Source organism: Bos mutus, chromosome 15 (assembly GCF_027580195.1).
Source record: "Bos mutus isolate GX-2022 chromosome 15, NWIPB_WYAK_1.1, whole genome shotgun sequence".
Classification (NCBI taxonomy): Eukaryota; Metazoa; Chordata; class Mammalia; order Artiodactyla; family Bovidae; genus Bos; species Bos mutus.
The window spans coordinates 33,194,270-33,221,465 of NC_091631.1; the positions used below are offsets into that span (position 1 = coordinate 33,194,270).

General features: G+C 44.6%; 1 protein-coding gene across 1 annotated transcript in view; it reads right to left on the bottom strand.

Annotated features, from left to right (window-relative positions):
- The window catches only part of FHIP1B (FHF complex subunit HOOK interacting protein 1B), a 33,900-nt gene extending 11,161 nt beyond the window's left edge, over positions 1-22,739 (bottom strand). Inside the window, 11 exon segments of the mRNA XM_070383836.1 lie at positions 115-185; positions 188-292; positions 2,763-3,542; positions 3,976-4,139; positions 4,346-4,425; positions 8,246-8,413; positions 8,620-8,706; positions 8,903-9,061; positions 9,414-10,052; positions 10,182-10,510; positions 22,625-22,739. Coding sequence (XP_070239937.1) covers positions 115-185; positions 188-292; positions 2,763-3,542; positions 3,976-4,139; positions 4,346-4,425; positions 8,246-8,413; positions 8,620-8,706; positions 8,903-9,061; positions 9,414-10,052; positions 10,182-10,319 — 2,391 coding nt within the window. The 5' untranslated portion in view covers positions 10,320-10,510; positions 22,625-22,739.
- Positions 22,740-27,196: the final 4,457 nt, after the last annotated feature.

The window sequence follows — 27,196 nt, forward strand, 5'->3', positions numbered from 1 at the left end:
CACAGTGCTTTCTAGCCCCACCAGGCCTGTTCCCAGCACCCCCAGGGCTACTCCAGCTGTGGGCCTGGCCCACTGTGGAGCCTGGACGCACCCATGCACGCATGCATCGCACACCTGCAGCAGGGACTTGACACTGGGCTGGAAGACCATGTTGGTGTTGAGCAGGAAAGAGCGGAGCAGGGGCTGGGGTGACAGGCCAGCTGGGCCACCAGCCCCGTCAGCAGGAAGTTGACATAGACGGAGTTCTGCAGCATATTCTCGAGTTTGGCAAAGAGCACAGCCATGAAGGGGCCTGGGGAGGTGGGCACAAGGATACAAGGCCTGAACACAGTGCACGTCACACACATTCCTCCCCAAAACGAGATCCCCCACTAGGTGAAAATTATTTGTATTTCAGTCTCTGGGAATGTTTAAATATCCTGTGAACACCTATTCTGGACAAGATAAAATGGCAGACACCACATGGACCCACAAGAAGGCCAGATGCCAGCTTTATACACATTCTAGATGAAGAGCCAGACCACAGGCTCTGGAATTAGACAGACTTGATTAAATTTGAGCTCTACCATTTACTAGTAAAATTACTAGATGAATCAAAACTCTCCAAGCACAGTTTCCTACTTGTTAAAATAAGAAAAACACCCACATCACAAGGTTATTAAGAGGATCAAAGAGAGACTGATACACAGCATTTAGGTCAAAATCTAGCAAATTTTAAGTATTCAATAATAACTATAAGCTATATGATATTTCTCAATTTTTTAAAAAGCTTAACCCAAGAGAACAACTGAAGAAAGAACAAGTGACTAAGTGATTAGAACCAAAAGAAGAAACAAAGTCACACACAAGACAGAGAATAACACTAGACCTGAGTCAAAAATAAAGCCACAAGAAAGCAAAATGAAGGCAAAGAAGGTGACTATATTGATCAACTTAAAAGGGGAGAAATCTTTGGAGAACCAAAGGAATAATCAGGTCTGTTCAAGAACTGGGAACGAAAATGGTAAGACAGAATCTGTAGGGAAAAAAAGAGCTTAGTTCAGGGCCAGAGAAAACTGATCCAGGACAGACTCTTTGGTGGAAAAGAGACTAGCAGAAGGGATTAGAATGACCTTCTAGAAGAATTGGCCTCAACTGAGCCAGGTCACCAACACTAGTACAGTAGAACCATCACAGTCTATCTGGTCAGGGATTTGTGGGAGAAAGGGACTGTGCCTATGAACTGCCCTAGGAATTAAGCCAGGAGAACAATGAAGGGCAAGAGACACTGAATCCTGAAAAAGATCATAGAACAGTCTTCACTCCACACACACATGACTAGCCTTAGCTCTAAATCAACTCTTGGTTTAGCAAGGTCCTAAGATATCCCTTATCATCTCCAGGGGACTTTTTTGCAAGACAAAAAGCTCAGATGAGTTTATGAAGAAGAAAAAAGACAGAGAGCTTCAGTTAACACTTCAATAAAGTGGTAAAACCTGCACACCACCTTCTAGTGGCATAGAAAAGGAAAGAGCAAAGCAGAGGCTAAGTAAATGAATACACCTATTCTCTATAGTCTGCAAGAGTTGTTATTACTCCAGAGCAAAAGCCCTGATGATGTGCAAGCAGTGTGGCAGTATATCCCAGGCCCAGTTAGAACGTGTACTGATTGTACTGATCAATGCATAATAACCTCACTACAAACATGTGAGGAAGACATGTGGCGCCTTGGTCAACTACTATCTGCCATCCGCCCAAGATAATAATCCTGAACTACCACATGCTGAGTTCTCACAATATACCAGCATCACAGTAAGTGATTTACATGCAACAAAGACATAGATGGGACACTAACTCAAGGAATGTCTAGTCCAAATCACTACACAGCTTCCCAGAAGTGTCTCCCCAACAACCCCCAGGATGGTATGTAGAGGAGGGACAAGAGCCAGGTGCGAGCTGGGCTGGGTAAAGCAGGGTCAAACAAAAACAAAATGCAGTTAGCCCAGCCACTCAGGCCAGGTCTAACCCCAAGGTCTTTGGAAGAAACCAAAAGAACTTAACTGGAGGAGTCAAGGCCAGCGCTGTCATTTTCCCTGATTGTGGTATGTCACTGATCTAATTTACCCAGAGGTATTTCACTCTATCTGCTGCAATTCTTACCACTACCCATAAACCCTTAGAAAGGCTTACCGAGCAGTCAAGGCAAGGTACAAGGATAGGAAACAGGAGAAACTTGAAACTGAGCCCTTCTCTAAAGAGGCTGGGAGAAAGGAGGCCAGGGCTGAAGAAGGAAACTACATCAGAGAGCTGACTGTGGGCCACAGAAGAGCTGACAGGAGACCCAACACCCAGACAGATACACTGGTGGGAACAGCATGGAATGGCATGATTTACAGGTGCCTCACAAACAGGACAGGCCATGTCTTCCACATGGTTCAGATGTATTACTGTGATTTACCAGGAAACACCAAACACAAAATATCCTGATCACGCATTCCAGGAAACGGCCAGACTGAGGAAGAGTTGGAACATGCACATAGGACAGACATATAAGGCTCAGACAAAAGTCAATACTCAAACCAGCACAAGCATGGAAGACGTACAGACAGACACAGAGACACAGTATGACATGATATGTATCTGGAGGGGACCCAAGCAAAATGGATGAGGAGCTAGGCAAGTACACAGGAATGACATGGCCAAGAAGTCTCAGAAACTAGCACAAACAGGTCGAGAACATGCAAAGAGTACACAAAGGAGAAGACCTAGGCTAAGTAGCTTACCAGTGAAGGGCTGGCTTGGCAGCTGGTTGAGAGTCCGCAAAGGGCTGCTGAGGAAGGGGCCAGGGGGCTCAGGGGAACAGGTGAAGCTCTCGTAGGCCTCCTCCTCCTCAAGAGGTAGTGAAGGCTCTAGAGGGGGCTCAGAGCCAGCACCCCCATTGCTCAATGCCACCTCCAGCTCCCGAAGCTCCTGCCCAAAGCCCTCTAGTCCTGCCATGCCCTCAGAAGTGTCCTCTAGTGGTTCCCCAGCTCCCTCCTTTGGCACCCGACGAACCTTCTTGGCCCCCTCAGGCCATGGTCCTGGCAGCCCATTGAGCTGGGGAGGGGGCAGGTGGCCAAGGCTTTCCCGTGCACCCCCAGCCAGCCCCCCACTCCCCAGCTCGTCCTCCTCCCCTCCCCCCGCATTGTCCCTGCCCTCCTCAGGCAGTAGGCTGCGTTTCTTAGTCCGGGAGCCAACTGGACTAGGCTCAGGAGGGGGCCGCTCGCCATCATAGGGGGCAGACCAGGTACGGCAGGCTTGGACACAGCGGTCCACACCACGGCGCGCCTCACGCAGATACTCCAGGTAATTGTCTTCCAGCTCACCAGGCTCCTCCACAGGGCTGGGCCGGCGGCCAGGGCTGGAGGCTGGGGACGTAGCAAGCCCTGGTGAGCGAGGGGCTGGGGCTGGGGACTCGGAGCCACCCAGGCTCTGCTGTCGCAGGAAGAGGGCTAGACGAGATGGTGTGGAGGGCCGGTGTACAGTCACCACAGAAGAGGAGTCAACACTTGGGCTTCCAGGGCCTGCCAAGGGGAAAAAACATAAGAGGGATCAAAGAGACAGAGGTGCAGGAGGAGGGATGACACAACATGGGTAACTACAAGAGAAGCCAACAGAGCAGCAGAAATGTGACTGATTCGGACAGCTGACTCTCCACCACTCAAATTAAGCTTTTCCTCATTCAACACCACCCTCACCACCATCACCATGAAAACAACAGAAACAGAAGAGCATGACCAGAGTGAAGAAAAGGAACGGCTCTGCTCAGAAGCTAAATTTCTCTGGTAGAGTTAATGATCCACCCTCCAACACCTCTCACCAACTTCCCTAAAGATGGAATGCCACTCACGGCCACCTCCCTCCTTCCACCCTGGCCCCGCCTTCTTGCTAGGCTACCCAGGACCCAGGCCATACCCGTTGTGTCCTCCCTTCTCCCTGCCTCTCTGCTAGGCCCACCTCGTGCCCACGAGGCATGCTCTGGACGAGGTGGGCTGGAGGCATGGTGCCGACAACAGCGTGGGATTAGGGAGAGAAACTTGTCTGCAGCTCGTCCATACAGGTCCACGTCACGCACAGCCGGCTTCTGGCTCAGCATCACATGGTTACACGGGACAAGATACCTGGGAAAGAGAGCACAAAAGAAAGGATAGATCAGGAAGGAAGGACAGGGTTTGGGAGAATATCAGTGGAACTACATGGCTAAGCCAGGTTTCAAGAGGACATGCACAAGCAACCCCATGCAACCCATCACCCCAGCAGTGCACAAGGCACCGACAGCCCTGAAGGTTCAGGATCAGCCATCCCTCAGCCCTGCCCCAACAGCTACCTGAGAACCAGCTGCAGCAGGACATCCTCACAGCTGAGGTTCAGAAGGGTCCTGAAGAGACTCAAAGACACCATGCAGAGCTGGGGGGGTGGGGGGGGATGGGGCGGAGATGAGTCACTGTAAGAGCTCTCAGCCCTTCAGGATATTTAACAAATGGGAACCGCCCCCCACAACCTGAGGCCCGAGCAACCACTCCTAAAACAACAATGGCACAGGGCTTGGCATGTAACAATCATTCAAATATTAAACAAATAATTACACTATCTTTGTGGTCAAGACATCATTATTTACAGATAGGAACAACTGTGTGCCAGATTTAATGCATTTCTATAGACCACATACTTGTCATCAAACTCTGGCTATATATACCTGGCAATAGAGATTCTAGCAACACTTAAATGGAAGGAATACCCATGAAGAGACCCCAGGAAATACTGGAACTGAGTGAATGTCTAACAGGAGACAACACAACATGATAACTAAGTGAATGCCAGTCAGCAGACTATAGCAGCATAGTAACTGAATGCCTACCAGCAAGAAACCAGAGGGAACCTGGAAGAATCCCAACTGGGAAGTGGGTGGGGGCTGTGAACATGGAGTGTGAGTCACCTCTCCAACACCAGTGTCTCTCGGAGAAGGTAGAATAAAGAAAAGTTCAAGGGCAGCTGACAGGAAAAGGAAAAAATAGGTGGGTCCAGAACAAGGGAAATCTTTTGTTTTAGGAAAGCAATAAGGGTGGTTCACCTCCAGCCAGGCAAAGACAGCAGACACATGTAAGTTCTCCCTTCCTCCGCTGAATCCCCAAGTGCTGTCTCCGTACTTCCCTTATGACAAGTATACTTGAGCTCCTCGAAGACAAACACTGGGTCTTAGTCTAGGGCACTACCTCCACAGTCTAGGTGTTCATCATTTACCAAATGACTGAGGGGAAGTTAAAAGCCAGTCATGGTGGGAAAGAGATAAGATAGCAATTCACATTTTAGTCAGCATGGATATTTACCCTAAATGACCATTTTAACTAGCACTCAGTCTCATTAAAACATGAGTTTTAATGAAAACACTCAGACTCATTAAAGATTGTATGGTAGGTAGAAAAACGGCCCTCAAAGATGTACAGATCCTAATCTCCAGATCTTGTACCTTTTTACCTTACATGTCAGAAGGGACTTTGCAGGCATGATTAAGGTTATTAAGGAATTTAAGTTGAGGAGAGTAGCCTGGATTATCCAGAGGGGCCCAATTAAATCACATGAGTCTTTAAAAGCAAAGAATATTTTCTAGTTGGGTCAAAAAGGAAGAGATTTGAACCGTGAGAGGGACTCCATCCACCACTGATGGTTTTGAGGGTGGAAGGAGTCATAAGTCAAGGATTTAGCTGGTCTCTAGAAGCTGGGAATGGTTCCCAGCTGACAGCCAGCAAGAAAATAGTAATCTCAGTCCTTTAACTACAATTAAGTAAATATGACCAAGGACTAAAATGATCAAGGAAATGGATTTTCTCCTGGGGCCTCCAGAAAAGACACTGCCCAGTTGACATTTTGATTTTAGTAGGGTAAGGTCAGTATCAGATACATGACCTACAGAATGGTAAGGTAATAAATTTGTGTTGTTTTAAGCCACTATGTTTGTGATAATTTGTTATGATAGCAATAGGAAACTAATACAGATACTCAGGTCCTCAGACTAGCTAGCAGCATTATTCACCTTAAGCCATGAAAGTCAGGCTATAGTGGTTACAAAATCAGGCCAATAGGAATCAAGCTTAAAAGGGCCAAACACAGGAAAGGGAAAGCACCTGCATGTTTAACATGGGAATCCTGAAATCAGAACAGATTTGGTTCCTCCAAGAACAGAGAGCCAAGAATAAATACCCAAAGACCACGAAAGGCTCCTGAAACCAGAGGACCAAATGCAATACTAACAGAAATATGTGCTAAAGACTAAAGACACTGAGGGAGAATCAAAGAAATTAGGGTAAGATTAAGACAAAAACAAGATGGACAGAGCCCAGCACAGGGGGAAAAAAAAAAAAAATCAACCCTAGGAAGGAAATCAACATTCTCAAAACATGAACAGGACATTCTATGAAGCCAAACAGATTTAAGACAATGGTCGAACTTCAGCATAATTAGAAATAAAACTTTTTCAATATCTTTGTAAAATTAAAGCTTTGTCAACTATTTCCTATTGGTTTATACCAATAATTCTTAAGCTAAGGCATGTATCATACTTACATTTTGGGGTATTATAAAAGTTCACATGCCTTGGGCCTACTTCCAAAGAATATAACTCAAGAGACCTAAGGCAGAGCTTAGAATCTGTTGTTGTAGTTATTGTCATTTTCCAATTTTAGGGTGTACACTTGGTTCAGAAACTCTGGTCAAATCAGAGTCAGTCTAAAAATCTCACACATACCTTAAACTTAGCTATTCAGGAGAATGTCAAGTATACAAAACATAGCTATCCAGAAATCCTACCTACCTCAAACCCTGCTACCAGGTATCTCAGGTAACTGGAACAACTTTTCAGAACCCTTAGTGATCCAAGAACTTCTACTTCAAACACAAAGACCCAGAGAACTTCAATTATTTGTAATAAAAGAAGGAAATAAAAGTGGTGATAGAGCCAAAATAAATGCCATAAAGTGCATGGCTAAACAAATGCTTTATTTCCCCCAGAAGGACAGTAGGTCTTTATTACTTAGACAACTTACTCCTATTTTATATATATTTCTATTGGTTAAAATCTAACCTTCTTACCATGGTCTACAAAGCCATGCATGATCTGAATCTTACCCACCTCTCCCTCCTTTCTTCCCCATGCTCACTACACCTCCAATCACACTGGTCTTTTATCTTCTCAAATACATTTCATTTCCTCTCCCCAACTGTGTCCTTTGCAAGCACTGCTCCCTCTGCCTAGACTGTTCTTCTGCTTGCTCTTTAGTAGGCTAGCTCCCTCATGACCTTTAGGTCTCAGTTCAATGTCATCTCCTCTGAGAGGTTTTTTGATTACCCTACTGGCTTAGATGGTAAAGAATCCACCTGCCAACACATTTTCAAATTTTAATCCTGGGTTGGATCCCTGGGTCAGGAAGATCCCCTGGAAAAGGGAATGGCAACTCACTCCAGTATTCTTGCCTAGAGAATTCCAGGGAGAGAGGGCCTGGCAGGCTACAGTCCATGAGGTCACAAAGACTTGGATACAACTGAATGACTACCACTTTCACTCTCTGTTTTCTAAGCAGCCTGTTTTTTATAAAAATGACCTCAACTTTCAATTATTTCAGTTATGTGTTTGCTTCTCTACCTACTCTGTGAAGGAAGCTCCATGAAGTCAGCAAAAACTGCTTACCATTATATCCTCAGTACCAGAGACCAATATAGTGAACACACTGAACATTCGATCAAAACCTTCAGGAGGAAGGAATGTTACTAGGTAGGTAGGCAGATGGGTGCCCCAAGTTACAGCAGTTCAAATACAGAAAATTCAAAAGGAAGTACAGGTAAACACACTAGTTATAAAGCAGGCTCAGAGCCTGAAGAGGTGATCTCGAGTCACCCACAACAAACCACAGAGCACTACACAGCTGAAGAGACTCTCAGGTCAATGCCATATTACAAGTGCTGCACAATGGCAAAACCTATAGCCATGAGTGGCCAAAGTCATTCATAAAATATAACTGTCCTGTGTATATCCAGATATTACAAAAGCAGGGAAGCACATTGAAAATGTTCCCAAAATAGTTAAAAGTTTAATACTAGAAAGAAAATGCCACCTAACTTTGAAGTGATTACTGGAGACAAAGGCCAAAGAAGGGCAGAAACACCCTCCCAGAACAAAGGCTGGAGAGAGGAGATGGCTCACCCAGGTAAGCCAGGACAGAGGTAGGGGCCATACCCGGGAGTTGCTGCCAATACGGGCAACAAGGGTGTCAAGGATGGTGTGGGTGTCATGCCGGTGTAACAGCAGGAATCTCAGGAAGGTACGGAGCAAGGCGGGCTCTGAAATACTCCGTAGGAAAAGTTCCAGATAGGCGGTACTGGCGATCATCTCCTCCACAGAGGTCTGAACGAAGGGAAGGTAAAGTTCGGAAATTTAGGGCTTCCCCACATATACACAAAGCCATTTTCCTTAAGTTCTAAGGAGGTACCAGGAACAGACAGGGAAAAAGGGAGGAGTACCCTGCCCACTGCCACCCACACTGGTCCTGGCACTGAGGTAACCACTCCTCAGCCTAATCCCCTAATCTGCCTTGCCACCATGACTCTCACCTTGTGCAGGGCAGGGCCCATGACTGGCACCAGGAACCCATTATGGATATAATCAACCAGCTGCTTTTGCACCAGAGGATGAGCCACCTGTATGGGTACAAAAAAGAGGATGGAGAATTTTGAAGGGTGCTACTGTCAGAAAGGGAGCAAAATGTTAGAATATATATATATATGCACCCTCCCCTCAAGCTGAAAGAAAATCAGAACTCCAGAGATTGCACCTTCTCCCACCCCATTTCCCCAGATGAGCAAGGGCCAGAGCTCCTGGGAACCCCAGTCCCACCTGAATGACTGCATTGCAGAACTCTAGAGAACTCATGAAAAGCGCAAGGGCTGGCACTCCAAGCCAATCTTCCCGTCGCAGGCAGTGCCAATCATCCCCTGGAACTTCAATCTTTCGGGGCAGTGACGAGTACAGGGCACTCAGCCCTGTGGCCAGCACCTGGGGGCCATCCCCAAGGACAGGTTACCAAAGGCACAGACAATATAAAAAATGAAAACAGGGAACTATTAACCCAGAGTTTTATGGAACAGGGATAAAAGCTATTACCAGAGCAGATATTTAGTTACCCAAGGTGCCAAGACATCACCTGGGAACACTGGCCCATGAAAAGCCTTCATACCTGCCTTATCCACATAAGCCCAAGTTTCATCCCCACCCCAATTCCAGGTGTTACATTCAAACCCAGGGGGCTACTTGCTAAAGGAGAGGGCCCCGGTGCATAGCCCCTCCACACCTCCTAAATAGGAAGGTGCCTACACCATACCCTACACCCATCCCAGGAGGTGCTGACCGGGCAGAAGTAAGAGTGATCTGCGATGTAGCGGCCCACAGTGGGACTTCCAGCTGATAGAGCCATGAGCAGGAGTAGGGCGTCGCGGGCCTGCTGGCCCAGGGTGCCCTCTCGATGGACAAAAGGGACAAGGCGAGAAAAGAGGAGAAGACGGGGAGCAGCTCCAGGTTCAGGAGGTGGCTGCAGGAAGAACTCGAGCAATGAAGGCTCCCGGGCCAGACACACGCACAGCTGGCTGAGAAGTAGCACCAGGCCTTCATCCAGTGCTGGGCTACTGGGCACAGGGCGGCCACAGGCATCCAGCAAGATCAGTAGAGCCTCACGAACTGGACCATGCCGCAACAGGGGCTGGCGAGCTTCGCTCACTAGCATCTCAAAGAGTTTCAGTTGCTCAGCCCGCCGTTCCTCAACCCCATCCCCAAGCTCATCCCATTGAAGCTGCCATGTCAACACACGGGTTAGCAGATCCTCACGCAGAGCAAACTCAAGCAGGGGCCCAGGAGCTGTGGGGACCAAGGGCACTGCGCGATCCTCTGCCAGGAGTGTCAGCATCTGGTAAGTGTGGTTGCGCACGGCACTGAGATCATCAGCACCCCCAGGAGCTGCCCGAGGCCCTTGCCGTTCCAGGATTCGCACCACCTGGGGAATCAGGACAGATAAGAGAAGGAATCTAAAATAAGGTGACTAGATGATAAGGTGAGAGAACACAGAAATTTAGAGGGACTCAGGCAGGTAGTAGACTGGGCCCTTTGGTATACAGTCTCCTACCTGGGACCAGTGATTCTTGAAAACCATGAGGCAAGTCTCAGGGTCAGCCATGACAGGGGTCTGCAGACTGGCCCCTTGTGGTACACGGTGCCCAGGGCCCCGGGAGGCCAGTCTGCTCAGCCAGTTCATCCTCTCCATAAGGCAGGCTGGGCACGGCCAGCGGCCAGAGAGTCACACTCTGAGAACTTGCCAGCTGGAGGTTTTCTCCACCTGTGTCTCTAGTCTGCTTCATCCGGTCTGTAGGAGCCAACAACTGTCCATGGAGCCAGAAGATACACCAGGCTGGAACAGTGAGCCCAGAGGTCACTGCCCAATCCAGGCCTACAAATCTAATTCAAAGAGAAAGAATAGAGAGGTTAACAGAAGTTTGCTTCTTTCTACCACCCAACAGGAAGAACTCAGAACCACCACTCCACTGAAAACGACACACACAATCAGCACTTTAAAGTCAACACGTGTACAACAGAACTCATTCCAACACCAAACCTGTGTTACTTCCCCAGCCTTCTCCACCTTAATAAATGATAGCAATATTCACCTACTTGATCAGGTCAAATACCTGGGCATCATCCTTCTTTCTTCTTGTTATTACCTCCAATATCCAGTCCATCAGCCTATAATCTATACCCTCCAAACATGCCTCACTATTGCAATAGCTTCCAATCTGGTCTTCATGCCTCCAGTCTTAGCCCTCTGAGAATCTATTCCCCACACAGCAACTAGAGTTTTAAAACATAAATTATACTACATCTCTCCTCTGCTGAAAACCCTCCAATGATTCCCTATCACACTGGTAATAATCCAAGTCCTTTACCTTGGCCTCTAGGGCACTATTTAATCTAATCTGTATAACTTCCTACATGCCCCTTTTCACTCATACTTCACTCATAGGAGCCTTTCTTGAACACTAGCTCTTTCCTCTGTCTGGAATGCACTTTTCCTGATCTTCACATTGTTCACATCACTCTTTCTGAATGCCATTTCCTCTACTTAACAATTCTATCGAAACTGCATTTTCCCACCTTCACTCTCTAGCTTTCTAATCCTTTCTTCTGCACACTTTTTTATTTTCTGAAAATATTTGTCTATTCATTTATCTATCTTCCCTACTACAATGTAAGCTCACTGAGGACAAGGTTTCTCTGTTGCATCACCAGTACCTAGAGATCAATAAATTATCTGCTGAATGTATAGATGCTCAAGTGAATGAATGAATGAATGAATGAACAAACAATGAACTATCAGGAAATCCAGTCTAGATCTGACTCTAGTCCTCTGGGACTTCTGAGGAAGAAACCTTTTTCTATTACAGGTCCCTCCCTAGAAGCCCACCCAACAGGAAATACACAAACAGATCTTTAACTTGCTGAATAATCTTAAGAGGTAAAAATTCAGAACCAATCAAAAAAGCAAAAGAATTTTAATTCTAGAAAAAAATACAAGGATACACTCCCATAAATACACATATACCCACTCCTGTCAGATGCATTCAACATTCACTCCTGCGGACGTGACAGAACACCCACATTAGAGAAAGAGCTGTTGTTCAGTCACTAAGTCGTGTCTGATTTTTTGTGACCCCATGGACTGCAGCATGCCACGCTTCCCTGTTTTTCACTATTTCCCAAAGTTTACTCAAACTCAAGTCCACTGAGTTGGTGACGCCATCCAACTATCTCATCCTCTGCCACCACATCCATACAAGACTACTGGAAAAACCATAGCTTTGACAAGAAAGACCTTTGTTGGCAAAGTAATGTCTCTGTTTCTTAATATGCTGTCTAGGTTGGTCACAGTTTTTCTTCCAAGGAGCAAGCATCTTTTAATTTTATGACTGCAGTCACTGTCTGCAGTGATTTTGGAGTCCAAGAATATAAAATCTGCTACTGCCTCCACTTTCTCACCATCTATTTTGCCATGAAGTGATGGGACTGGATGCCTTAATCTTAGTTTCTTCAATGTTGAGTTTTAAGCCAGCTTTTTCACTCTCCTCTTTCACCCTTATCAAAAAGCTCTTTAGTTCCTCCTCACTTTCTGCCATTAGAGTAGAATCATCTGCATATCTAAGGTTGTTGATATTCCTCCCAGCAGTCTTGATTCCAGCTTGTGATTCATCCAGCCCAGCATTTTGTATGATATACTCTGCATATATAAGTTAAATAAGCAGGGTAACAATATACAGTCTTGACAGACTCCTTTCCCATTTTTGAACAAGGCCATTGTTCCATGTCCGGTTCTAACTGTTGCCTCTTGACCTGCATACAAGTGTCTCGGGAGGCAGGTAAGGTGGTCTGGTATTCTCATCTCTTGAAGAATTTTTCAGTTTGTTGTGATCCATACTGTAAAAGGCTTCAGCATAGTCAATGAAGCAGAAGTAGACATTTTTCTGGAATTCCCTTGCTTTTTCTAAGATCCAACGGATGTTCACAATTTGATCTTTGGTTTCTCTGCCTTATCTAAATCCAGCTTAAACATCTGAAATTTGCAGTTCATGTACTGTTGAAGTCTAGCTTGAAGGATTTTGAGCATTACTTTGCTAGCATGTGAAATGTGTACAGTATATGGTAGTTTGAATTTGACATTGCCTCTCTTTGGGATTGGAATGAAAACTGACCTTTTCCAGTCCTGTGGCCACTGCCAAGTTTTTCAAATCTGCTGGCATACTGACTGCAACACTTTAACAGCATCATCTTTTAGGATTTTAAATAGCTCAGCTGGAATTCCATCACTTCCACTAGCTTTATTTGCAGTAATGCTTCCTAAGGTCTACTTGACTTCACACTCCAGGATGTCTGGCTCTAGGTGAGTGACCATACCATCATGGTAAACATCTGTTGGCCTCAGCCATGGCTCACAGTTCCTTCTTCATCACATCTACCACCCTCTCAGCAGTAATGGCTCTCAACAATACCTCCTGAGTATAAAAACTTCAGAGGCAAAAAAACAACAACTTCAGAGGAAAGGCATGGTTCAATCATCCTTCCTTTTTATACTCAACAAGGCCTAAAGGAACCCAGAGACCTGCCAACAGACCCACACTTTGCCCTCCAGTTACATTAACCACCACCTCCTTCTACCCAGATACACAGTCTCTCACCACTATCTGCTCACAACTAAAAGGCAGTAACTCTGCTTGCTTAAGGAAACTTTCTTGAGAACAAAAGATAAGTCTTTTTTTTTTTTTTTTTCCCCAAAAAGACATAATGGGAAGAGCCAGTCCTAAAGAGCAGGCAGGGCCCACTCATTGATTAATTCAGTGTACATCATACCAGTACTGGGGCACTGTGCTAAGGAAGCACTGGAAATACAAAGATGGATAAAAACAGTTGGGGGAGCATAAACAAAAACTTCAATAAATATTATAAAGAGGTATTTACAAAAATGTCATGAGTGCACTAAGGAAAGAAACTAAATCTGCCTGGAAACTGTAAGAGGATTCCAGAAAAGAGGTGATACCTGATGTAAAACGTTAACAATGAGATACTGGTCACAAGGAGAGCAGAGCAAAAAGTCTTCTTCATATTAAAAACATTATATACAAAAATACAGCACTGTGAAAGAACATAGTAAATTTAAAGAACAGTTGCAAGTTTGGTGTGGCTTAAACACAGACCATTTAGAGAAGAGAGGACAATGTTAAGTTAAAAGGTAAACATGGGTGAAGGTTATAAATATCACTGAATATCATGCTGAGGAGTTTTATTTATGAACACCCTGGAATAAAGGAGCTTTTTAAACAAGAAAATGGTAAGATCAAATTTGCCTTTAAAAATATGTCAGCTAGCAGTACAAGGTAGAGAGAGACTAATGGCAGTAGACAATTTATAAGAATCTGTTTCAATAGTCCATTTTAAAAAAGGAATGTATGAACTAAAGTCGTAAGAGCAGAATTAGAAAAGGTAAATCTGAGATTCACCTCTATGTCCCACAGCATGTCCCCTGTGATAATGAAAGTGTTTACACCTATAATATCTGTCACTAATAGCAAGCTCCTTGACAAAAGAGACCATATCATTCATTCTTCTTTGAAATTCCAATGCCAACATAGTAACTGCCATTCAAAAACATTTGTGGAACAAGATGCTGAATTTAAAAATTATAATAGCTAGCACATATTGAGCACTTATATGTGCCAGTCTCCATTCTAAGCACTGCATGTTATTGCTCATTTAAGCCTAATAAAAACCATAGATGTATTATTATCTCCATTTCACACACAAGGAAATCAAAGCCTAGAAAGGTTAAATAGCCAAAGGTACCCAGTTGGTAAGTGGCAAGAATGAGATGCAAATGCAGATAATCAGCCTCCAGATTTAACTTAACCATGAAGTAGAATAAGATCTACCAAATGAATGGAGGATGACAGAAGACCCTAATATGAAGTATAAGAGTCTCAATAAAAGGTAATTCCACTAACAGACTAGGAACACTAACACTAGGAACACTAGTTTTGGACATGTTAAGTTTTTAGACACCGATAAGATATCCACGATGTCCAGAAAGCAAGTAGAAATTATACTCAAGCTCAAGAGTAAAATCACGACTAGAGCTATAAATCCAGGAGTCACCAGCTTATATGTAGTAGATGAAGCTAAGTAAGGGGATGGAATCATCCGAAGAGATCAGTAATCACAAAAGGAGCCAAAGGTGACATCTTGGGGAAAACCAGGATTTAAAAAAGCAAAGGAGGAGTCTTTAAAAAAGACTAGTGAAGGTAGCCAGAAATGGAAGGAGAAATCCAAGAAATAACCATAATCAAGAAATCAAGGAAAGGAAGTTTCAGGAAACTGGAGGTTGTCCATAGTGCACAGTCTACAGAGAGATAAAATAATGAAAACTAAAAATAGTCAGTTGATTTTAGCCGGTCAGATGGGGAGCCTCAAGGGCAGTTGTCAAGTGAGGAAAAGAAGTCTGAACAAAGTAACAGGTTGTGGATAAATCAGAAGGGGATACCTGACCAAAAAAAAAAAAACAAGTATAGTACTAGTCTGAGAAAAAGAAGTACACCACTTTCTCTGAGAAAGGAAGAAAACAGTAAAATATAAAGGATGAGTGCCACTTCCAGTAAATCTGAAAACAAAAAGAGGAAAGCTAATATCTAATACTACCCCCTACCCAACTACTCTTCCCTCCCTCACTCACCCAAGAGAGTCGGGGTGAGGGAGAGAGCAGAGGGGAGAAAATGGAAGTGCCACAGAATGGATACTCAGTCTGTGTATAACCCCACATGGTTTCCTATAAACCATCAAACACAACCACACTGATTTGGATCACCAGCACGGATGCACTAGAAAAAGTACTTATGCGTCTGTCCTAGTATTTAAGATCCCAAGTAGTCATGGGCTGGAGAAGGCAAAGCCAGCAAGTGCGATACTGGGAATCGCACTTACTGGGAAGAAATCTCCCCTGTTCCTAGACCTGTCATTTGTCACATTCTTAGCCCCGGGATACTGCATCATCCTTTGTCAGTTTCCTTAAACTCTGCCCATGCCTTTGTATATATTTACAAGTTGTTTGTTAGTCTTTGGAATTAGGTTCTGGAAGCTGGAGGCGGTTTAGTTTTGGACACGTTAAAACCTTATTTTGCTGAGAATGGTTGCTTGGCCCTTCTTCAGCTCCCCTGGGGATTCACTGTGAGGTGGTGAGGATGGAAGTGTCAGAGTAGGTTAGATCTCTCCTTTCTGTAAGAGATGACAGCCCATTTATCATTGAATTCTTTCCAAACCTAATTTGTGCCATCTGCTACCTTCAAGGACCCTCACTGATACAACAGCATTACTGGTTACAGAATGTTTCCTCAGACATACCTCATCTGAGGACTGAAAACGAATAGAGGTCCTTAAGGTCCAGCAAGAATAACCCATAGTAGTAAATAAAGCATGAACTCTGGAGTCCCTCAAACAAAGGTTTGAATCTCAACCATTTTCCCACTGCATGACCTTAAATCACACATCAGAGCCTGTTTCCTCATCCACAAATTCCTGATGAAATATATATTGTTACTGTTTTAAGATTTAAATAAGATAATCTATGTAGAAGTCTAGGTGCTCTATAAATGACATTTTCCTTCCCACTTTCGTCTTCCGTCTCTCAGAGATCCTCATCTCTGACAGAAAGGAGAGATCTAACCTACTCTGACACTTCCATCCTCACCACCTCAAACTGAATCCCCAGGGGAGCTGAAGAAGGGCCAAGCAACCAGTCTCAGCAAAGTAAGGTTTTAATGTGTCCAAAACTAAACTGCCTCCAGCTTCCAGAACCTAATTCCATAGACTAACAAACAGCTTCTACCTTGTGATGTACCTGGGGAACCACTTCTGCTCCACTGCTTGACTAACATAAGGCACTAATCACAGACCCAAGGGGAACTGGTCTCCAGGACTTTCCCTCCCTACCCCACCCCCATTTATTTTCAAAGACCTCAAAGAGAAGAACCACACTTAAATCAGTGTCTCAGAACTCAAAAGCTAACACTTAACCTGGACCCTCTTCACCTACTTCAAAAGCCTAAAAGAAAGCCAAGTTCAGTGTTCCTGTCACCTATATAAGACTCCCTCACTCCCTGTTAACCCTGAAAAGTTCAGAACAAGACAAAGAAGAGAATGGAATCACCACCCTATGACTGTGCCTGTTCCTCCCATAGCAAAGTCTACAGAAAAGGAGACCTCTCTTCCCAAATTCACCTACAAGCTCAGTCACAGGGAAAAAAGGAGCTGATCTTTCAGACCTCCCAAATGGCCAGAGCCAAGTACTCACCATAGGGCCCCCAATTCAGACATACAGGCACACTCAGCAAGAGTGTCCACCAACAGCAGGAACAAGGCAGGAAGTGGCTCAGCCCCACTTATGAACCTTTGCCCTGGGTGAGGCAAAGAGAGGGAGAGAGCTGGGGGCAGGGATACACCTGTAACACCTACAGCTGACAGAGAGAGACCAAACAACCTTCTAAGAACAGGTCAGTGAAGTTAAGGCTTCTCATCCCCTTACAAATGTTCTTCCTAGGCTCTGCCTCTTACTGACCTAAGAGGCAGCAATGTGCTGTTACCCTAGATGCTTAAGTGGGAAGATCTGATTAAAACCTCATAGGAATACAAAAGGAAAAAACAAACAAACCCCACCTCATAAGAGCCTACAATCTAGAACTGAGATTACACATATCCTCTCTGCTTGTCTATCGCTCAGCCTATACCTATAAAACAAATGGGATATCAGTGTATGGTCCCAACTCACTCCTCCTCTCCCCAGTACCACCTCTGCTTCTTGCAGGCATCTCCCCACCTGACTCTAGCAGAGCCCTCATAACTCACAACGTGAACTCTATCACATGTTGACTCCCCTTACCAAAGTAAATCCCATGTTGCACATGGCTTTCTCCACCCTCTTTGTGGGAGAGGGTGACAAAGAAGTCAAAGAGGAGGTACAACTGAACCAGATCCTAATGGATGAGGAAAGTTCACTGGGCAGAGAAGAAAAGGCATTCCTAGAAGAGAAAGGAGAAATTACAAAGATTTCAAGGCTTAAAAAAGTAACATGTTTGCTAGGGAGCTGTGAACAATTTATTCAAGCTAGAACACAGAGTGGAGAGTGGTAGGAGATGAGGCTAGTCATGAGTCGAGGCCAAATGATGCCATATTAAGGAATTTGGATGTCATCCTACAGAAGACAAACAGCCAAAAATTTTAAGCATAAAGAGCTCCATTAAATTTGTATTTTTAGAAAGATCATTCCAGGGACGGATTAGAAAAAGAAAGTCTGATATATATACTACTATGTATAAGATAGATAACTAATGAGAATCTACTCTATGGCACAGGGAACTCTCCTTACTGCTCTATGGTGACCTAAATGGAAAGGAAATTCAAAAAAGATGGGATATATGTATGGCTGATTCATTTTGCTGTATAGGAGAAACTGACACAGCAGTGTAAAGCAAGTATACTCCAGTAAAAAAAACAAATAAAAATTAAATGACAAAAAAAAAAAAAAAAATACGAAGGCAGGAGACTATCAGGGGGAAAAAGTCCAGATAAGAGACAAGAAGGAAGTAAACTAAAGCCTTAATTGTGAAGCTATAACAGAAAAGATGAAGCAAACAGAGAGACTATAAAAGGAAATGTATTAAGATTTTAGTGATTGACTACATACAGGGGGTAAAGGAGCAGAAAGATGGAAGATGACACTGAAGTCCTTGCCTGGACTGCTATATACCATATGGTAGAAAAGAAGACATTCAAAGCAAAGACAATGAGTCCTGTTTTGAACATGTTAACTATGATACCTGTGAACATATACAGGAGATCACTGAGTAAAATGACCGGAACATAGAGAGAAACTAAGACTAGATACAGAGAAGTAATCATCTAATTATGATATACTTTTACATTTCACATTCTCTCTCTAAATTGAAATTATCTTTTCATGTGTCCACCTCTCCCAATCAGATTGCAAATTCCCTGAGGATACAGAGGACCAGGTCTTATTTATTGACATCTTGTTATCTCATAAAATGTGAGCATCGTAAGGGCAGACTATATGCTGAAGTATCTGCTGAATGAATAAATGAATTCATAAATGAATGAATTTGTCCTCCCAGCACTTAGCAGAGTGCTGGCACACAGCAGAGGTGGAATAAATGGTTACACACAGCACTCCAAACATGTTTCTATCTCTACATTGGCGGGAGCCGGCATATTGCATATTGAGTGCATATTGCATATTGCATATTGAGTGCAGCACTTTCACAGCATAATCTTTCAGGATCTGGAATAGCTCAACTGGAAGTCTATCACCGCCAGGAGCCAGTGTGAGGAACTCCGCCCGTGGCAAAGGTCAGGAGGAAGGAGGCTTGGCATACGCAAAGGTGGGATCGAGCCTCAGGAGTACCCCTGGAAATTCTCGAGCATCTATCCCCCAAACCAGAGTCTGCCTACTTTCTGCTTTGTGCTCTCACACACCTCTGACTTTACGGGGGGCTGTCCCCCACTACCTCTCTCTGAAAAAAAGAGTTAACTTACAGCTCCAGTTAATAAAGTTCCTGGGTGTGACAGTGTTTCAACCTACAAACTCCTTTGGAAATCCTCTAGCCTGCCTGAATAGGTTTTTCCGGCCACATGTGACTGCTCAGAGCCTCCCAACTGTGAGAGGCATGAGATGTTCTAAACTGTCTAAATACAGAGTCCTTTGAGCAGTTAAAAGATTGATTAGAAATTTTATTGGTGAAGGGTTTTTCACTTGTTGGGCCAATGTTTGCTGCTAAGTCTCCATATCCCTTACCTGCTGTGTCCATGGCAGTGTATTGATTAATATAACTGGTGTAAATAGTAGCTTTAATGTTTGTAACCTTGGACCCTTGAGTTAATTCTTTTTTGTTGTAGCCCACCACACCTTTGCCCTATAGGAATGCAACTTTAATGCTTTTGGAGGGTGGCGCCTGCCTAATCACCTTTAGAGAAAAATAAGTTTTCTGAAGAAAGGGTCTTAAAATGTTAACAGGCCTCCAGGCCAGAAGATGATGCAAATCACCTAAACTTTTGCATATGATAAGTTTGCAGGAAGAAAGCCTGGCTTACTGCATGACTCTACCCCTTCCCCCATTATCCTCTATGCATAACTTAAGGTATAAAAACTACTTCGGAAAATAAAGTGCAGGCCTTGTTCACTGAAACTTGGTCTCCCCATGTCGTTCTTTCTCTCACCTTGTGGCTGAATTATTTCAGCCTCTTTTCTCCACTGAATTTCCTCACTGAGCTATCCTTATTTCAGCCGCTTTTCTCCACTGAATTTCCTCACTGAGCTATCCTTATTTAACCACTCTTTATATCTTTAATTAACGCTTAATTGATCTATTGTTTCCTGATGATCGCCGATGCCGTCTCTCCTTCGAATACCCTGGATCAGACGGGGCTGGACCCCAGCACTACATCATCATCCTCATCTATGTTTCATTTTCTCAGATCTATCATTCAGCTATATATCATAAAGCAAAATCCATTACACTTAAAGCACTACAATTCAACAGAGATTCAGTATAGCAAACAGTAAGCTTACCAACCTAGTGCTTTCTCCAGACGATCAAGAATGCACAGTCCCTAAGAACCCTCTGACATACAACTTGATTGACCTACCATTATCGCAATGTGACCCAGGTATTATGGACAACTGTTCCTGTTTTTGCCACATTATTAAACAAAACCTTCAAACCTATGTCACCCACAAAGTCTCTTTAACCTCTTTTGGAAACAGAACAACTACAAATCTTTTAAAAATTTATTTTGCCAGTATAATGTCCTCCATGTCATCACAACTCTTCTTATAAATCACATGCTTTTTATGCCACATCACCTTCACTCTATGTTACAAACTATTTTCCACCCCAAGTCACCCTCATGAGACCAAATCTGGAGTCCAGACTTTGCCACTTTATCACTGTGATCTCTGGCTCCCCAGTTTGATTCTCCATCTATAAAATAAGAATTCCTGCCCTTACATACTTCACAGGGTAACTATATAATTCCAGCAAAACCTGAGATCACTATGCAATCCATATCAAACAGTAATTCTGAGGAAGCATGTGCAGCATGCTTCCTCAACATAATACAGCAGCCACACCATCCCTCTAAATTTCTGAATTTCATGATCCAGTGGACATAGATTTTAAAGTTTTTAAAATAGGATCATTACTTTTTATTTTGACAAATAGATCAGTTTTTTAAAACCCATCAATTACTGTCACCACTACTTCATCAGTGAGAGAGCACTTAAACACTAGAAGAATAGGAATGATAATCTAAGAATAAATTTATCTTTATGGAAAACTCATGTTCCATATGTTTTTATTTCTCTCCTTCCACCTTGAATAGATAAAAACTTAACCATGGACTGGCACTGTTTTTAACCCAACGTTTAGGAATCACTGCCCTAAAACTCTTTCATTATACATGTAAGTTTTAAGGGTTCTGTCTAGGTAAGATTGCCAAGGGTTCCACTACCATGAAAATCTGCTAGGTCTTCAGAGAGAAGCAATGAAAACACCACAGGACGGTTGTTTCTGAGGCTCAGATTCTTGAATGGAATGGGGACTTGGGCTGCTCCTAATTCTCAGAGAATGGTCTGTTTTGGGAAGATGAACCTCTTCCTGAGGTTGGGAAGGTATCTGCTCTGTGGCAGACTGTCAGTAGAGAGGGAATTTTAATAGTATGGAAGTGGCAATTATCTGACTGCCAACCCAGCTTTCTACAACATTCAAAATTTTTATGTGCATGTGGGTTGGCAGGGAACATGGGACCTGTAAAACGCTAATAAACTGAACCAATTAACATGTCGTGAAGGGAGGAATGATTTCAAAGGGATAAGAGAAAAACTTTTGAGGGTGGTAGAAATGTTCAGTATCTTGAAAATGGTGATGGTTTCACAGATGTAAACATATGTCAGAACTCATCAAACATGTACATTTTAAATATGAGTACTTTACTGTACATAAATTAGTTTTAATTTAACTGTAAGTCATCCTGTTTGGAAGTCTAAATACAGCGTTGTATGTAACAAGCCATATTATTTTCATGAAAGTAGAATTAGCAACTTTAAGCAGCTAGTCCAATATAGAAGGCAACCGTCAAAGCCCCACAGCTCAGCACAGATAAGGAGCAGCAGTGGAGTAAGGTTGCCCAGAATCAGGTGAAGAGGAAACAAACACAGGCAGTCATAGCCAAAAAAAATCTCTATGAGAGGGAACATCGCCAAGTCTTCAGTCCCAAGAAATAACTTGAGGAAATGAGGAATTCCAACGATGACTCTGTTAAAGAGTAAGTCTCAAAAATTATTTTCATTATCATTGTTACTATTGTCCATGACATCTTCATGTTTCGATCCTCCAGAATATGTAGAGCCTATGAAGCAGAAGAGCGAAGTGCACATTTCCACCCAAGCTATCCTAACTCAACCTAAAACTACTGCTCTCACTGGGCAGGACACTCCATTCAGAACCGACCTCTCATCTTTATCTAGGTCTCACAATCCTCGTTCCTCCCTCCATGCCCTGCCCTCAGCTCCCTCCTGATTCACCAGCTATCAGCATGTTCCCGCCTCAGCCCTCTCTATTCTCCCTCCCAGCACAGGCCTCAACCCCTCCTCACTCTGGTCTAGCCAGGGCTGTCCCTCACTCCTGCCCACAGGAGCCCCAGCTCCTCACTAAACCGTGTTCACAAGTCCCTTTCACTTGGCCCCTCAGAAAGCATCCCGGCCCTTCATACAACCCAGCTCCTTACTTGCCCACTCACCCGAGGCTCTAATCTTGCTCCCCAACCTTAGACACTCACACCCGGCCCCTCACCACATTCCAGCCCCTCACCCTGTCCCCTCACAAGGAGGGCAGTCACCAAACCCGGTGCCGTCATTCCCCAGTCCCTCATCCCCTCTCGCGCCTCTCCGGGCCCTCTGGCCCTTACTTAGTGTTCACTCACAGAACCCCGACCCTGACCAGGCCCGGTCGCCACCGCGGTGCTAGGTGAGTTCAGGCCGCCATCGCTCCTCAGGCGCACCAGCCGCGCCCCGCCCCGCGCCACACGCAACTCGCGCCCCCGCGCACCACACGTAACCGCCCAGCGACGCACCGCTGGGCAGCGGCGTGCCAGCTCATTGGCTGGACAGGGCCAAAGCCAGAGCGTCGATGCTTGTTTCCTGGCAACGGCCGAGCGCAGGGGCGGGGTCGCCGACGGCATTCCGAGCAAGGAATACCGCCTCTTCCCCCCAGGTTCCGCCCCCTCGCACTTGCAAACCCCGCCTTTCTGAAGGACTCCCGCTTGTCACAGGGGAAGACCTCTGGGGAGGAGGAGGCCCGCGGGGTGGAGGCGGAGCCTGAGGAGGAAAGGTCAAACCAGAGGGCAGAAGGCGGGACCTAAAGAGCGACGTGACTAAAAGAGGCAGGGAAAGGCCGGAGGGCGGGGCTTAGGACAGAGATCCGGATGAAAGAGTGACAAACGTGGTAGGGGCGGGGTCACAGGTCCTAAAGGAGCTTACAGAGGAAGAGGAGGCGTGGAGGGGGTGGAGCTAACACTGGGGGGTAGGTCTAAGGGGAGGAGTTAGCAGGTGAGCCAGACCTGCGGAAAAGCAGAGCCTTAGAGAAGGCAGACAGCGAGTGGTCTAGCTCATTTCTTGCACCACCTGCGGGCTTGGATAGGACCCAGGCGATGACTGCCCTGCGTTGGCTCGCCAACACCTGCTGCCTTTTGATACCTTGAGCACTATCGTTTTCAGTCTCTCAAGGAACATGGAGTAAGATCCTCCTTGTCAGGCAGAATTCCAGGTCAATTATAACCAGTCTCTTCCCTTCAGGATCTCAGCCTTTATAGACAATTGCAACGTAGTGTAATTGCCATCAAGGAGCAGTACTCATCACACAACAACACACATCGAGGAGTAGCACTCCTCACACACAAGTCCTATGAGTGTTTAGAGAATGAGGGGAAAGAAGAGCAAAGGGGCCTAGGAAAGCCGTCTAGGAGAAGATGATGTCTGAGCAGTCTTTAGAAACAAGCAAGAGTAAGACTGAGAAATGAAAGTTTCAGATAAGGTCTGCAGTTTAGTTGCAAGTATTACATCGATGTTAATTCCCTGGATTTGATCACTGTGCTCTAGTTAAGATGATAACAGGGGAACACGAGTAAGGAGTTTACAAGGACTTTCTGTCCTATTTTTGCAACTTTTTTGTAAGCCTAAAATTAGTTCAAAAGAAAAAGTATTTAAAAAGAAAAAGTAATGGAAGTTTCAGCGGAAAGGATCAGCACATAACAAGGCAAGAAAGAATGGACAAAATGTGGGAGGTACTCTGAAAACTATCATTAGTACAGCTTGTCTGGAGCCTAGGGAACATGCAGAGGAAACACTGTGAGATGAGGTCGAAGACATGGACCAAGCTTTGTAGACCATCTTAAGGAGTTTAGATTTTCATCCTTGGGGTAATAGAGAACCATAAAAAATGTTATGATCAGATTGATAAGATCCAAATTGGAATAGTAAGGATGTAGAAAAAATGGATACGTGGTTATTAGGTCACCAGGGCTTGATGACTGGATGAATATGAGAAAAAGTAAGAGGAAAGATTAAAAACTGAAGTGGTTTGCCATTTCCTTCTCCAGGGGATCTTCCCAACCCATGGATCCAATCCATGTCTCCTGCATTGGCAGGCAGATTCCTTACCACTGAGCCACCTGGGAAGCAAATACAAGCACTGCTAAGTCACTTCAGTCGTGTCCGACTCTGTGTGACCCCATAAACGGCAGCCCACCAGGCTCCCCCGTCCCTGGGATTCTCCAGGCAAGAACACTGGAGTGGGTTGCCATTTCCTTCTGCAATGCATGAAAGTGAAAAGTGAAAGTGAAATCGCTCAGCCGTGTCCGACTCTCAGCAACCCCATGGACTGCAGCCCACTAGGCTCCTCCGTCCATGGGATTTTCCAGGCAAGAGTACTGGAGTGGAGTGCCATTGCCTTCTCCAAATACAAGCACAGGAAAAACTAAATGATAGGATTAAGAGTCAGGTTAGTGATCACCCTTGGAGAAGCGCTGCCTAGAAGAGGGCAGAGTGGGGCTCTTGATGTGAGTGCCTGTTACATGACTGTGTTCACTCTGTGGAATTCATCAAGCTGTGTACTTAGGAAATATGTACTTTTCTATATGTATGGTCTAGTTACTATGCACTGAGTGCATGATAAGTCACTTCAGTCATGTCTGACTCTTTGCAACACTATAGACTGTAGCTTGCCAGGCTCCTCTGTCCATGGGATTCTACAGGCAAGAACACTGGAGTGGGTTGCCATGCCCTCCTCCAGGGGATCTTCCTGACCCAGGGATCAAACCCTCGTCTCCTGGGACTCCTGCACTGCAGGTGGATTCTTTGACACTGAGCCACCAGGAAAGTCCTCTGGTTACTATGCTATATAACAAATCATCTCAAACTTAGTAGGGTAAAACACTGGTCATTTTATTATGCTCACAGATTCTGGGAATTTGAATAAGACAGGGCAAGAATGGCTTATCTCTGTTCCCTGATGTCTGGGACCTCATCTGGAAAATTCAAACACCTGGGGGTGACTTGAGGCTGGTGACTAAAATCATCTGGAGGCTTCTTCACTCACATGTCTGATGCCTGAGACAACTGGGATAACTTGAAGGCTGAGCTCAGCTGGAACTGTCAAAGTACAGGCACATGACTATTCCTGTGGCTTGAGCTTCTCACAACATGGCAGCCAGGTTGTAAGAGGCAGCATCCTGAGACAGCTTCTGGACAGTGAGTGTTCTAAGAAAAGCAGAAGGAAGCTGCTTGGCCTTTTATGATCTAGTCTCAGAAGCCACACAACATCACTCCTGCTTTACTCTATTGACTGAAACAGTCACAAGGAAGGAGTATCAGAATATTATACAATATTATACAATTGTAATAGTAACAATACTGGTGCTAAGTATTTTGGCTGAAAGGCCAGTGATAGGGATCATAAGAGAAAGAGCAGATAGGAAAGATAATGAGCTCAGTTAAAAGACCAAATGGGCTACAGGTGACTGTGCAGTATCTGAGTGGGGACATCCTGTGAACACTTAGTGGTATAGATAGGTCTGTAGCTCAAAGAGAGTTATTGGGAGTCATTAAATGGGAAAGGAGATCCTGTGGGTGACCCAGACTGACCACAGAGAGTTGGGAGGATAGAAAGAGAGTCCATCAGAGTCCAGGAAAACCTCACCAAAACAGGAGGGATAGGCAGAGGGGCTTATGAAAGAGACTAAGAAGAAACAAACAGAAAACCAAGAAATTATGGTATCAATACAAGTCATGGGAAAAGCAGTTTTCAAGAAAATAAAATATACTGTTGTAGACCGTAGATGTTTCTTCCAAGACACTATCTGAAAACACAAATCTAGCCATATCACTTAACTGTGCAAAACATTTCATGAATTCTCCATTGCTTTAGATAAGCTATTAGTTTTATAACATGGCTGACAAAGCTCTCCCTGAGCTGTCTTCTGTCAACCATTCAGCCTCATCTTTCACCACTAGGCTCTCAGATTCGCTACAGAAACCAATTGACGTTCCCCTAGTCACCTATGCTTTTTGAAATCTCTGTGCCTTTCCTGTAGCGCTCTTCACTCTTCCATCTCTACACTTAACTAACTCCTATTCATCCTACAGAACCCAGTCTCAATTGGGACCTTTCCTATGCACTATAATAACTCTCTGTGTACCCACCTAATTGAGTACTCATCAGACTAATATATAATTGCCTATCTACCTGCCGCTTCCCCCACTAGACTTCGAGTTTATGGAGGACAAGGAATGTGTTTCATTCATCTTTCATCCCCAATACTTTGCATAATTTTGACGTGGCACATAGCAGGTGTTTTGATTATGACTTTTTGAGAAAGATGATATTAGTGAAAGGGACATCAAGTTGAGGGAGAATTTTTAGGATTTTTTAAAATTATTTTCTGGTATGGGAAGTTTAAGCCTGCTCATAGAAAGGGAAAACTGGAAGAGGTTAAGGATTTAGAAAACACAGGAAATAACTGGTGAGATCAGGCACAAGAGGTAACAGGAGGGGGATGAGGACCAAAATGCCACAGGATGGCCCCCATCACACTCATGCAGCAGGAAGGACGTAGACAAGGGTGCAAGTAATGGAACGAGAGCTCACATTGATATGAAAGGCATTCTCTGTCCCTGGAGACTAGTTCAGCACCTGATACCTGACATATCTGACAGTACATAGATGTTAAAAGAATAAAAAATGAGGTTCAAGCTGGGAATTTGCACAAGGTAAAACAATGAATTCCTAAACCTACACAGGCAACCAAGTCTCCCCACTAGAAAGCCCTTATGTAGTTCAGCTTTGAGGAAGGTGGAGGGAGACAAGGTTTAGCCTTACCTCTGAGGCATACACCCCCACCGTCTCCAAGGACCTCATTAGAGATGTTTAGTTGGATAGGTGTAAACCCGAGCCCTAGGAGACAGGGTGGAGTGCTGGAGCCACA